The 14,825-nt window shown below is 43.2% G+C and overlaps 1 protein-coding gene across 38 annotated transcripts in view; it reads left to right on the plus strand.

Moving 5' to 3' along the window:
* The window catches only part of TENM2 (teneurin transmembrane protein 2), a 3,966,312-nt gene that overhangs the window by 3,773,722 nt on the left and 177,765 nt on the right, over positions 1-14,825 (plus strand). For all 38 annotated transcript variants that reach the window (XM_078359011.1, XM_078359016.1, XM_054252473.2 and 35 more), the window contains one exon: positions 13,844-14,039. In XM_078359011.1, the coding sequence (XP_078215137.1) occupies positions 13,844-14,039 (196 nt within the window). The remainder of the gene's footprint in view (positions 1-13,843; positions 14,040-14,825) is intronic.

The raw sequence follows: 14,825 nt of genomic DNA on the forward strand, positions 1-14,825 counted from the left end.
GCAAATTCCCCACCCCCCAACCTCCAACACACACACACACACACACACACACACACACACACACACAGGATGTAATTCCACAAAGTCTTAACATTTATTCATTTGAGCGGTTGTAATATGAGTATCTTTTATACTTCTCTTGATTTCTGTAATCTCTCTCTCTCTCTCTCACTCTCGCTCGCTCGCTCTGTGTGTGTGTGTGTGTTTTTAATAAAAGTGAATCTGTAACAAGGTTGAGTCTATTTTGAGTAAAACAAACATTGAAGAGATATAGATGATGGCTGTAATTGCAATCACTCTCTCAAAATTCCATTTATTTATATACTTTGTGTTTTTTTGCAATTTTGAGAAAAACTGTCATGAATCTATACAAGTATTTGTGAATAGCAACAGTATTTCCTTTAGTCATTTCCCTTACAGACTGTAGCTACTCTTCAATTAAATTGATCCAGAGGCTTGAAAAAGGAGAGAAAGGTAATAATTGTTTCAAGGTTAAATCACTTAAAGTATCGAACAACTACTCATATCCCTTCCCTTAGATATAAAAATGGGGGAGTTGCACCCAAGCTTTGAAACTCTCCTTATTTAAAAAAGAAAAAAATCCCCATTATGGAACATGTTGCACATTCATTTGGAATTCCACTCCTGGTCTTATATCCTGAATCAAACATGTGCCTCTGCTCTGCCTGGCATTTGGTTGAACAGCCTCCATCAGTGCAATTGCTTGTATGACTTTATCTGAGCAGACACACATCGGCCTGGATTCAAAGAAAGCCTAGTACAGATCTTTAAGCTTCCTGATAAACGGCAGTTACAGAAGTTCAATGTATGCTCAGAGATATTAGGAAAAGCTTTATTCCAAGATCTTCGCAAAAATTAATGGCTTCTAAAATGTTCAATGAAGCCCCTCTCAGTAAAGATGCTTTGTAGGGAAGCTAAAGTTGTTCTGAGATGACAATATTCATTAATCATTCATCCGATCTCTTATAAAAATGTCCTGCACACGGAGATCCCTCTTCATTTAACATGAGTGACTAAACCCACTCAGAATCATAGCCAGCACTCTCTGAGGGCTGCAATGTACCAGGGACTGATCGTTCTATGTGGTTTATCTTGTTTTATCTTCACAACACCCTATGAGGTAGGTAACATTAGTGGCACTCCCTTTTACAGATGGAAGAACTGAGACAAAGGTTAGGGGCTCAAAGCTGGTGTGTGGATCTAGCAGCCAGACGCCTTCCTCTTCCTTCTCTCTGGTGCTCAGTCATTTCTAGGAGCATCTACAATACAATGTAAACACAATTGTTTACAGGGGAAAATTACACCTGCTGCCAAAAGCAGAAATTTTATCAAGGCAGGGAAAATGGTGGTGGGACTCTTCTTGAATGTGTCAGAGGAAAGTCTTAGTAAATATGAATGTGGCTGAGGTAGCATGGTTAAACATGGAGGCAGAGAAAATTAACAAAGAAGGTGATAAGACCGGCACATCAAAGAGGGTGGTTATAAAAACATAAAGAGAGCTCCTGGGAAATTTGATGTAGATAACCCATATACTTACAGAACTGTTCTTTTTGATTCTGTTGCACCTGTCAAACTAAGTGATGCCATACCATCCTGTGTGTTTCATCGATTCTAAGATGCATATAATGCTCCTCTTTTGACATTTCTGAAAACAGCACGTGTTTTGCAATCGATGAAGCTGAGATAGAATGAAAGGTACAGTGTCATGTTTTTGTGTATGTATGAAAATTCAATGTTCATTCTCTCAACTAGAGCGTAGTTGCAAATATAACCTGAATTTCCCTAAATATGAGGTAAAATAAACTTTTTGACAGGTTTCCTTTGCCAAGATATAATTCTAATCAAATATTTTTCCATTTGTTAAGTGTATTCATTTTAAGTGGCCTCTTACAAATTCCAGTGATCCTCAGATAACTAGATCCTACCATATAAATCAAGTCAGTGTGGGTTGGAATTTTAATTTTTAAAATACATAAATATTTAGAAAATGAAGTTTAGGTCAGCTGTGGTGTCTCATGCCTATAATCCTGGCAGTTTGGGAAGTCAAGGCGGAAGGATCACTTGAGCCCAGGAATTCAAGACCAGCCTGGACAGCAAAGTGACACTTCATCTCTACCAAAAAAAAAAAAAAAAATTAATTAGCCGGGTGTGGTGGTATTTGCCTGTAGTCCCAGCTACTTGGGCAGCTGAGATGGGAGGATTGCTTGAGCCTGGGAGGTCAAGGCTACAGTGAGCCCTGATTGTGCCACTGCACTCCAGCCTGGGCAAAAGAGTGAGATCCTGTCTCAAAAAAAAAAAAGAAAGAAAGAAAAAGAGAAAAGAAAACACTGTGAAACACTTATGCTGCTGTTCTAGACAGGAACCGCAGGAAAGCCTGGGCAGAAGGAGTGTAGACCAGTCCAAACTAACTGATTTTGAACTCCAACCTCCAGTACTTCCAAGCCGTGTGAGCTTGGGCAAGTCATTCAGCCTCTCTGTGCCTCAGTTACCTCATCTATAAACTGGAGATGATAATATGTGCTCAGAGCAATATTGTGAGATGTAAATGAAGTAATAATCTTTATAAAGCACTTAGATACATGCTGACACATAGAAATGGTGTAAGCTATTATCATTATGATTTCAAAGCATTCATGACACAGACCTCCAAACAAACAAAACGGATTTCGATTTTTTTGAAGATAAATTTTATTTGTGTTCTTATCGTTATAAAGTAAGACATGGTGATGATAGGAAAAACAGCACATTAACATTTTTGAGTGTATTTTCTAGACAGTTTTCTGTTCACATATAGTGATCATTTTTATAAATACAGGATCATACCACACACACTATTTTTACCCTGAGTTTTTGCTTAATAATAGATAGAGAACATCTTTCCAAGTCTGAATATTTTTCCATAAACTCATTTGAAATGCTTCAAAATACTCCATTGTCTTAAATAAAATTTTGTTCAAGCAATCCCCCTTTTCAATATGATAAATCATCCTACAGTGAACATTCTTTCAGGTCTATGTTCTGATATTTTTTAATAATTTCCTCATGATGAATTCTTGGAGTGGAATTGCCAGCTCAAAGGATTTATAATACATCAAGGTGTTATAACAACAATAATAACCATGAGAGCAGCTCACATTAATTGAGTGCTTACCACGAGCTGAGCTGAACTCACGGTGTCCCTCAAGGGTGGGGACTTTTATTATTCCCGCCTTGGGGATGAGAGCGCGGAACTCAGAGAGCTGGAGACTTGCACGGAGTTACACTGCAGTCTGGTGAAAGGTGCAGCTCCTGCTTTGAGAGAAGCTGTGCCGTGATGGTGCTTCTGTTCCTCGTTAGTGCTTGGGAAGTCATTTTGTGACTGGACACATCCCTAGTTTGCTCCCTCTTCTTTGTAATATGTTTGATATATTTTCACAGCCAGCCCACACTGGGCCTTCCTATTGATCTTGGGAGGGCAAGGAGCCAAATGTGACATTTTTGATAAACTATTGGCTGAAGACAATTAGATGGGAATGTGCAGTAAATAAGAAATCACATCAGCAAGGCACTGAGAGGTAAAACAGTCATTCTTCTGGCCCCATGGTGCGGCCTTTGTGCGCCCTGGAATAGCCTTGAAACGCTTGTCAATTTCACTGACCTTGACCTCAAGGCTCTGTGAGGTCAACATTATGGCTCACTTGGTCTTCAGAGCAATACCTTCTATCCTTCTCTTGGGTTGGATCAAAAGGCAGCATGATGAGGGCATGACCTTGTGAGAAGATGAAATATAAAATCAATCCATTCATGCACTCAACAAACACTCATTGAATGCCTGTACTGGGGACACAGCGATTAAAAGCATCGGCTCTGCCTTTACGGAGATGGGGACCTGACAAGTTAACAAATGATGGCAACATCAAGTAGGGAGGGTCATGAGATGCGGTACAGGGTAGAGGATAACAGCTGACACTCTACAGTCATCCTGGTCTGGGTTTGAATCTTATCTCTGCTATGAAGTGTTTCTGGATGAGTCTCTCTAGATCTAGTTTCAACATCCAGAAAATGAGGACTATACCTCATCGGGCTGTTATAAGAATAAAGGAGATAATGCCTAGCAAATAGTAAGCACCCCATGGAAATCAATCAATCAATCTAACTGGTCTACAACCCTTCTAGCTCTCGCTCAGGTAGCCTAGCAACAAGGCAGCTCTCCAGGGAGAACAGCAAGGACACTGGCCGATACCAATACTGATATGCCAACTGTGAGCTCAGAGTCTCCCTACTCAGTCAAGTGATTCCTGTCTCCTCATCCTTCTATAAATATGAGAGGTGGCAGAGGTTTGGGGTGCCTCTCCAGGGCACAGTGCACACTGCATCTAGCTGTGTGCAGGCCAAACACAGCTCTTCATGGAGAGGTGGAATAACATGTGCCCTGCTAACACTATGCTCTTATATGTTTCTTGGAGCCACTACCATATGTCATTTACAGGATCTGTTCCTGTCCCTCACATAACATAGTCCACAAATATCAACTATTGTTATTACTAAGGGGTTGGATATAGCAGGCTTGGGAAAATAAAAGTTGGCCACCACTTTTAACCTGTGAGGGATTTTGGGGCAGCCTCCTGGAGGAGAGGCTACCCAAGATGAAGATTTGAGGGTAAGTTAAGCAGGTAAAGAGAAAGACAAGAGAGAGCCTTTCTAAGCAGAATGACACCCCTTGTGTGGGCTGTGTTGAAGCTTCATGTAACAATTGACTTCTTTTTAGAAACTCTGCTTTGCTTTAGTCATTCCTCACTCGTAGGGACATAGCTTTTCCTTTTGGAACTGGCTGCAACGAGCAAGAGTGACCTAGGGGGACAGCCCCTCTGGAGGTTTAATGGCTATGCCTCTGTGTTGAGTTGTTGCATATTTGCAGCTGTGTACACAACCATAGCCAGGAACACACGTTAAATAAAAGGGAAAAGTGCCCAAACGCCCTAAAGCTATGGGTAACCCTTCTAACTAGGAATGCACTCATGTATCTTGGGAAAATCTTGCTGAAAATAAGAGATCAAGACTGTTTCCCCTGATCTCAGAATTTCATGTGAGAAGGGTTAACATTCCCTGAAGGAGACCCTGTGTTCAGGTGGATGCACCATTCCGCCAGAGGCAGGCCATCATGTTTTATTCTGCCAACATTTACTGAGCACCTATATGCCACATGTCAAGGTGCTGCAGCCGTGGAAAAGGTGGAGCTGGCCCTGCCCTCGTGCAATTAGTAGACACCAGCACCAATGCCTCTCCCAGAATTTCCAGAGAATTCACTCATCTATCAGGAAATGCATTGTCCCTGCCTTTGCTTGGCCCAGCCTCATTACTGGTCTGTCAGGAATTCCATTCTGAAACAGTTCTGAGAAGAAAGGCTGCTGGAATGTGCCACATATTTGTAGTGATCATACTCCCTTATCCTTCCATTGTGACACTTTATCCTTTTCTATTCATTTTTCATTTCCCCTACATCACCCCCCTCCCATATCAGAGAATTCAGAATATACTCCTTTGGAACTTGAAAACCACCATTTTAGGCTTGATGTATGGAGGGAGGAAATTTGGCAGAACCCATAATCTGCTTATCTTCAACCAGCAAATCACCAAAGCCCCTGCCAACCCCAGAGGGCCCTCATAGGAATCAGGCTCAGTAAACACACCGGGCAAGATGCTTTCTTACTATGACAAAAAAAATAAGGCTCTGGTCTCATCTTTTCCACCTCTGAAACCATCTACTGGCCCCCCATCAAGCAAAGGGAAAATCTGAAGTTGTTCTGGATGTCAGCTCCAGAAGGGCAGCAGCTGTTCTATTTCCTGCTGCATCTCCATCACTCACAGCTGTGGCTATCCACATGTGCCAGGCACCCATCTAGGCATGGGGGATACTGTGTTGAATGAAACAGACAAGTCTCCCACTCTTAAGTGTTGGAGAAAGTTCATATCCAAAAGGAGGAAGATAAATTATAAATTAGTAAGTTAGTAGCAAGTTTTTTTCAAAGAATGATGAGTTTTTGCTGAGGATGGAAAGAAGTAATAGAGGTTTTTTAAAAAACAATTTCAACTTTGATTTTACACTCGGTGTTGCTACACAAGCAAGTTTGTTACCTGGGTATGTCGTGTGATGCTAAGGTTTGGGATACAAATGATCCCATCACTCAAGTAGTGGTCATAGCATCCAATGCTAACCCAATAGTGAAAATCCCAATAGTTTTTCAACCTTTGCCCCTTCCCTCTCTGCCCTCTCTAGGAGTCCCCAGTGTCCTTTGTTGCCATCTTTATGTCCATGAGTACCCAGTGCTTAGGTCCCACCTATAAGTGAGAACACGTGGCGTTTGGTTTTCTGTTTCTATGTTTATTTGCTTACAAAAATGGCCACCAGCTACATCCATGAAAAAATATGATTTCATTTTTTATGGCTGCATAGTATTCCATGGTGTATATGTACCACATTTTCTTTATCCAGTTCACCGTTTGTGGGCACCTAGGTTGATTCTGCCTTTGCTATGGTGAATAGTGCTGCAATGAACTATGAGTGCATCTGTCTTTTTGGTAGAAGGATTTGTTTCCTTTTGGATATATACCCAGTAATAGGATTACTGCATTGAATGGTAGTTCCATTTTAGGTTACTTGAGAAATTTCCAAACTGTTTTCCACAGTGGCTGAATTAAATTCACATTCCCATCAACAGTGTATAAGTCTTTGCTTTTCTTCAAAGCCACGCCAGCATGTTGTTTTTGACTTTTTAATGATAGCCATTCTGACTTGTGTGAGATGGTATCTCACTGTGGTTTTTGATTTGCATTTTGATACAGGTATTTCACAATAGGTGGTCAGGGAAGCCCATTCTGAGGTCAAGATATTTAGACAAAGGCGGGATTAACAAGAAGCAGGCAGCTGGGAGAATACCAGGAGAAAGAATAGGCCAGCAGAGGGAATGACTGGTGCAAAAGCCTTGAGGGGGCCGGCTCCCAAAGTCACTTACAGACCAGCACTTACAGTCAACACCCAGCAAAGCCATCCAGACCTTTCCAGGTACCCTTTTTTGTCTGCCCCAGTGGGATGTTTCCCTGTCCTCAGGCCAGTCAGGTCTGCCAAGGTCAGACCCTAGCACTGCTAAGCTCTTCCTTCCTCCTTCTTATCCACTCAATGGCATCATGAGGGAACTTACAAGCCAGGCCAGCCACCAGCTCTGCTGGCAGCTACAACTAAGTTCTTGGAAAAGATGGATCTGTCCCCCATAATTGTTAAGATTCGTGCAAATCCAACTTCAAATCCTTGCTTGGCCACCAACCAACCTCAGTGGCACTGGATCCATTCCTTAACTTCTCTAGAAACCACTGTTCTCTCCTGAGATGAGATTACGGTTTTGGGGAGGATGAAAGGAGATAACACACATCAGCATTTGCTATTATGCCTGGCATGTAGCAAGTGCCAGGCAAAAATAGGCTTTTATTTTTGATGATTACTTTTGCTGCTGCTGCAGGAGGACATGTAATGAAAGAATCAAGAATTCCACCCTTGTAGATGAATTCTCCCCAGCTGCTGATTTTAGGGAACCCTGTTTGGTTCCTCTCTAGCTTCCATCTGCTTGATCCTTGCCTGTGGAGTCTGGCGTGACGAGTTGCTACAGTCTGGAAATGCAGATGCTGTTTCCTGTCCGGAAGCTCAGGGGCTTATTCTCATAGTGGCCCGAGCAGTGGTGCCTGCAGCTGGGTCGATTGCATTTAGTTAAGTGACTCAGATACTGTAAGTAGGAACTGAGCAGGGAGTCCTGAAAAAGACAGGCAAGGCCACACTCAGGGAAGCCAGCCCCCACTGGAGCACGGCTGTCGTTCCTCCCCCTTCCCTGAGCACTCAGCCCCTTTGAAGGAGAGCAAAGAAATTGTGCTGAGCTTTAATGAGGAATCAGCCAGGCGCACTTTGCCACAGGCCTGGCTGGAGGCAGAAAGAGATGAACAGACCCCCGTGAGCAAGCGACCCACCGCAGCTCAGTTCTTCCTGCCGTCGCCAGATACGACCAGAGACCCTGTGGTCATGTGGCTTCAAGCAGCCCTAGCTCGCACGTGCCGTTGTTCCCCTGCAGTCCCACCAACTGCTGAGCATGCCCTGCCATCTGAGGTACAATCAACATCAGACATCATCAGGAGGCCGGCCATGCTGCTAGTGCATCGAGGGGAGTGGCAGGCTTCCCCGGGAAATGTCAGCATTTATTGCTTATCCCCTTCGCGTCGACCCTCAGCAAGAAAACATTCCAAATAGCAATGAAGTCATTCTCCACTTTGAGGGGGGTCCTGGACCCAGTAATAACATCTTCTCGAAGGGCAAAGAGTCTGTCTTTAACCTTGCCCTCTCTGGCAGATGTGTATCAGTGTGGTTTCTAGAAGCATCTCTGGGCTGCCCGCTCCCTGCCTGTGGACGCCTTCCCTTCTGGGAAGGTAACAGCTCCTGCTCCACGGTCCAGGCTCTGCTGCTCTCCTCCTGCTCCTTTCGAAGCCCACTAAGTTATCTTAATTACCATTCCTCCTCGGTCTCTGCCAAGAAGTGGGGAGATTTATAATTGGATCAGTCAAATATTTGCTGTGGTTTATTTCTTTGCCTCTTGAGCTCTCGTAAAAGTTGCATTTTCATGCCACTTTGGGGTATGACTGATGACTCAAAGGCACAGCCCTCACATTGCATGCCAACGTGGGTGATTTTTCAGAGGCCAGGGGAAAGGAGAGAACTGGGTAGGGAGAGGTGATGTTTACCTTGGGTTATTGTGCTATCACCCTCTGGGTGGCTGCAAGAGACACAAGCGGTTTCGGGAGACAAACTTCCTCCCGCAGCCAGCCCGTGCGCAGACATATCCTTCTACTGGGATTTGGTCATGTGCCTCCTAAACCCCTTCCAGAGCTTCTGCAGACCTATTGGGTAGGACGCACCACACAGTAACCTCTTTAGTCAATGAGGCACTGTGTGATCCCCCAAGCATCCCCATGTCCCGGATTGATCACAGTGAGGTCCTAGAAGAGTGAAGGCAAATGTCTCAAATAGTAAGCCTGAGTCATCAATTCCCAGTGTTGGGGCAGGAAAAGGAAACTCTAGACAGGGTCTGAGCTTTTGGAAAATGCCCTCCTTCTAGTCTCAGCCAGGCTGCCAGGCAAGCTGGCCACGCTGTAGCCTAGGAATCCTAGAGAGCAGAGGCTCCCCTACACCAGATAACCTCCTTGCAGACCAGCTTCTTGCTGGCCCCCAGTCTCCCTATCCCAGAAGGCAGTCTCCACGGCTGGCTAAGTTTATTTCCCCTGCATTTCTAGTCTCCAGCCTTTGCCCAAGTCATAGCAGCAGTGAGTGATGCTGTGTGATGCTGCTTGACATGTGTTAATCTATGTGCAGGGTACACTCCACTCTAGAGCACTTTTGAGATGGGAAGGAGGGACAAGAGGTATGAACTGGGACACTCCTGGGCAATTGTGATAAACAAACACCCTACACATGGTAGCGCGGAATTTGGCCAACAGAAGATGCCATCTTCTTTTCCTGGGTGATCCTGTCCTGCTGTCCTATAAGAAACGATCTTGACTGAGCGCGGTGGCCCATTCCTGTATCCCAGCACTTTGGGAGGCCAAAGCTGGTGGATTACATGAGGTCAGGAATTCAAGACCAGCCTGGCCAACATGGTGAAATCCCATCTCTATTAAAGATACAAAAAATTAGCCGGGCATGGTGGGGTGCATCTGTAATCCCAGCTACCAGCAGGCTGAGGCAGGAGAACCGCTGAAACATCCAGGAGGCAGAGCTTGCAGTGAGCCGAGATCGCTCCACTGCACTCCAGCCTGAGCGACAGGGCCAGACTCCATCTCAAAAAAAAAATGATCTTGAGGAGTGGAGTGGTCTGGAAAGGAAGAGGGGCGTAAGGTCAACTGTGAAGGCTATGCCAAAATGACTGTTGAATAAACCTCAACAGTTCAGTGGCTTAATTTAGCACATGTTTACTGCTTGCTCATCATAATTTCAGGCTCTCCTTCAAGTGCTAATTCCAGGATCCAGGCCACTTCTATCTGGTGGCTCCAAGATGGGAAGGGAGGGGAACCATATAAGAGGCTGCATAGGGCATCTGAAGGCAGGGTCTAGAAGTGGAGCAGCTTCCATGGCATGCATTCCATGGGCCAGCACACTACAAGGGGGCTGGAAAGGAGCAGGATCCTGATGGGGCAATGTCTAGCAGTTGCTACCACAGAGACCACTGAGGAACAGTGTCAAGGGCAAGAGAATGGGAGGAAAGATTAGAGAAGAAACAAAGACAGTGCGAAGGAAAAAAGCATGCATAGCATGTCATCCCATTGAGAACTGGGAAGGTGAATCCTAGAAGCCTCATAAAGGTAACTAAATCCTGATGTTATATATGAATTCACAAATGCATTGGACCGCAGCACCGCATTGTATGAATGTTCTGCACTGGGCGGTACACGATTTCAGCCTTGCTGACTATAACTTTTCCCCTTTCTTTCCCATCCAAGGAAGCACATTAGAAGGCAAGAGAGTGAAACGATCATTGTTAGAGGCAAAACCTTCAATACATTCCAATTTAGATTTCTTTCAATGGAATTCATTTACAAATTCAATCTTCTATTAACTTGATATTTAACAAGTATTTATTGACTAGACTGTGCTCCAAGTGAATTTGATACAGCAGTAAATTACAATAGTGATAGCTGGAATTTTTAAGGCATGTTTACCATATACAAAACACATACTATTCTAAGCACTTTACATAGGCTGACTCATTCAATCCTCATAGCACCGTTTAGGTAGAGATACTATTATTCCCCCATTTTGAAGATAGGGAGACTGAGGCATGGAGAATTTAAATTACTTATGCAAGTGTCACAGCAAGTAAGTGGCAGAGCCAGGATTCTAACCTGGGCAGGAGTTCTGGAGCCCTCACTCTTCGCCAGTCTACCCTGCAGATGAAGTCCCTGTCTTCCTGGAGTTTATTTTCTTCTGAGTAGACAACATACATAAAAACACATTATATCATTTTAGTGGGTGATAAGTGCTTTGAAGATAATAAAGCCCAATAAAGGGCTTCAGCATTGAGACTCATCAGACGCCATATCATATCACAGTCAATATCTTCTCCAAGAGCCCCTGGCTGGCCGATTCTTCCTTAAATGAAAACTGCCCTCTGTGCTTCTGTGGGGGGACTCTGAGGAGCCAGCCAAAACGGATGTCTTCTCTTTCCCCTGAAAAATGCCTCTTCTTAAGCGTAATTTGCTGGGCTGGACAGTGAGCACTGCCACTAGTCCTAAGCCATTTCCGTGTCCCTTGACTGCTCAGGTGGTTCAGCAAGAGATGACTGATGCCCAAATTAGTAATGAGCAATGGCCCCACACAAGTAATCATCTTCCCCAAACTCTTCCTCATGGGGGTGATTACTTGAACCCGAAATGAAGTAGATTCTTCTCACCTTGGCACCAAGGAAGTTACAGCCATTCCTCTGGCTGACAGCAATTTGTAGACATGGGTCTTTGCAGTTGGACATTTTCGAGGTTGCTAAGGAACAAATGCTTTGGTTAGAAAGGTCTCCAAAAGCAGCATCAGTTTGTCATATCACTTTAAATCATTTATTTTATCCCACAAAGACAGCTGTGACCAATGGGATTTGGGGTAGAGAGAAGCTAAACACACTCATTCCCCGAGAAGTGGAGAAAATTTCAACCTGTAAGCAGTGGCCATTGCCAGCTCCTGACATGCGAAACTAGAACCACGCACTGTTCGTCCAGGATCATTACGATTTGCAAGTAGGTGACTCATAGTCACTAGGTACTTAATAAAATGGTTATTATCTTCCAGGCCCTGCCCTAAGCATTATCTCATGTCATCCTTATAACCTCCCTGAATGTTAGGTGTGATTATTCCCTGGTATGGAAACCAAGAAGAAGGTAAAAGTAGATTTGCCCAACATCAAAGAATAGTAAGTGGCAGAGTCAGAATTCAAACCCAGGTTTGTCTGATAGCAAAGCCTTTGTGTTTAAGATTATAGAGTCTTTTGTTTTCAGTGATCACATATCAGGTGGAAAAACTGGGGATTCTGACGACAGGAAAGGCACATTAGGAGACTCCCGGAGTTTCATTCTATGAAGTGCGTAAAAAGGGTTACAGTTGATGTCTGTAACCCATAAAAACCTCTTTATATAAGGGAAAGTGGAGAGATTGCTTAATCCCACAGCAGTGGTTTTCATCGGCTAAAACCCACACTTTGAATGTTCTCTGGAAGTCAGCACGCAAGTGACTTTTCTATGCAGTGATTTTGCAAGAGTTCACAAGATTAGTCCATTTCTACTGGGGATTTATCGATTTTCTTGTCAACAAGTAAGAAACACTGGTGTCCTCTTTCCCTTCTCCTTCATCCTCTCTGTCCAGCCCACAGTCAACCCCTGTCACCTCTTCCTTAGAAATGTTCCTCCAAAGTTGTCCCCCTCTTCTCATTCACTGTCCTAATCAAATCCTTTTCACCTCACCCCTGGGTTTCTGCAATCACTTCCTAATTGGTCCTCCTGCTTTCATTTTTTTCTCCCTTTAGAATATCTCATAGCCTTCCTACAAACTAATTCTTCAAAACATCCCTTTCTTCACATCAGTCACTGCTCAAGAGTCTTCAATGGCTCCCACTTGCCTGATACAGGATTTCACCTATTATTTAGAACAGGCCTCTCTTGGATCCCATTCGACCTTCCCATCCCCTTATCTTGGTAGTCTTAGCTGACTGCTCTGTCTCTCATTAATCACTTCCAGTTTTGAACCTGGTTTCCAGTGAAGCAAAATTAAACTGTTATTGCTGGTTTATCCAAGGCCAGGCACTATTAGGGCATGAACATAAACACCAAGCCAATGTATGTCTAAATTCTTGCTTGGTTACTTAGGAGCTGTGTGACTTTGGAAAACTTGCTTGACTTCTCTGAGCCTCAGCTTTCTTATCTGTAAAATATGGATGTAAATAGTACCAAGATAGGTACCAAATCAGGGTTTCTTCAAGAATTGAATAAAATGATGATAATGGTCATGATGGCTAACTTGTATTTTGTGTTTCCTGGGTGACAGGCAATGTTTTAAATATTATCTTAATCCTCACGACAACCCCATAACATAGTTACTCTTATTTTCAGTTTTGCCAGTGGGGAAACCAAGGCACAGACAAGCGAAGCTAGTAAGCACCTCATTCAGGATTCTCTCAGCCTCCATGGCCCTCATCATAGCCTCTCATAGAGAGGCTAGTAAATTCTCCTAGTAAATGTTCAATAAAATGGTAGCTGGTAACATGGGTTCATAATTCCTTACCTGAAACTCTCAGGGAACCAATTACATTTGGGAATTCAGAATCTGGAAGATTATGGAAAAGTTATACTTTGCATATACTCTGTATTATATAACACCCCAGTGGGGACGGGAGCAACAGCGTATACCACTCCACACACACACACACACACACGATGCATACATACAAACAAAAAGAAACAAAAAACTTTGAGTTAAAGCTTTTTTGGATTTCAGGACAGCAGATAAGAGATTGTGGCCTAGAAGAATAAAACTATGAATAGTAGCAATAATTATAAAGCATAATAAATGACTGTTATTATTGTTATACCTTTGGTGGCTCTTGTTTTCCTGGATAAGTTCATAGCAAAATGTGCTACAAAAAAGGTAACAAATGGGTAACAAATTAACAAAACAAAAAGGTAACCAATTAACAAATGGGTGGGAGGCGAAGGTGCCAGGTATGGGACCGCGTCTGAACCTTGTCTCATACGTGGTACTCTCTCGTTTTCCCAGTATGACTTCATGGAACGTCTGGACGGGAAGGAGAAGTGGAGTGTGGTTGAGTCTCCCAGGGAACGCCGGAGCATTCAGACCTTGGTTCAGAACGAAGCCGTGTTTGTGCAGTACCTGGACGTGGGCCTGTGGCATCTGGCCTTCTACAATGACGGAAAAGACAAAGAGATGGTTTCCTTCAGTACTGTTGTCCTAGGTAGGTGTGGGGCCTCGGAGATGGTACGCCATGAAGGGAAGACGGAAATGTTCTGGGCTTCTCTGCAGAAGACACATCTTTTGAGGTAGTTTCTACTACAGATGACAACCAACCAAGATCCTTTGTTTAGGTCTTACAGTGCTACCCATCCGAAACTAGCTCTGATTAAATGGAAATACTGCTTAAACCACGAAAGAGCCACCAAGGATGAAATTGAGGTTAAGAGTTTGGGTCAGACTGCCTGGGTCAGTCCCAACCACACAACGTAAGCAAATCACTTGACTTTCGTAAGCCTCAGTTTCCTCATAGTAAAATGGAACTAACATGAACACCCACCTCATAGGGCCATTGTGGGGATCAAATAAAATAAATATATGAATTAAATCTCTAAGCATATAGTAGAGACACAACTGGTTATTATCCGTTGTTAAAATTATCAGTTATTATCAGTTGTAAAATTCAAATCAGCTCAGAATTTTTCTTAAAAATGAAGGAACCTCAAAATATTAATAAAAACTGGTTTTAAAAAAACTTTAAATCAGAGAAATTAAATAGACATTTTAGAAATTATATTTTTATTTTTACATAGGTAAATCTCAAAGTGTTTTAATTAAGTACTTATTTTGGCAAAGGGTGGCCCTGCTTTCTATTAGCTATCAAGGGAAATCCAGCTAAGTTACATCCAAAATGTCCTTATACATGCAATCAAAGCTTTAAAAGGGTCATTCGCTTGATGAAGATTTCATGAAGTTTTTCTACAACAAATCCTAAGTATGTTAACAAGCA

Source organism: Callithrix jacchus, chromosome 2, assembly GCF_049354715.1.
Source record: "Callithrix jacchus isolate 240 chromosome 2, calJac240_pri, whole genome shotgun sequence".
Lineage (NCBI taxonomy): Eukaryota > Metazoa > Chordata > Mammalia > Primates > Cebidae > Callithrix > Callithrix jacchus.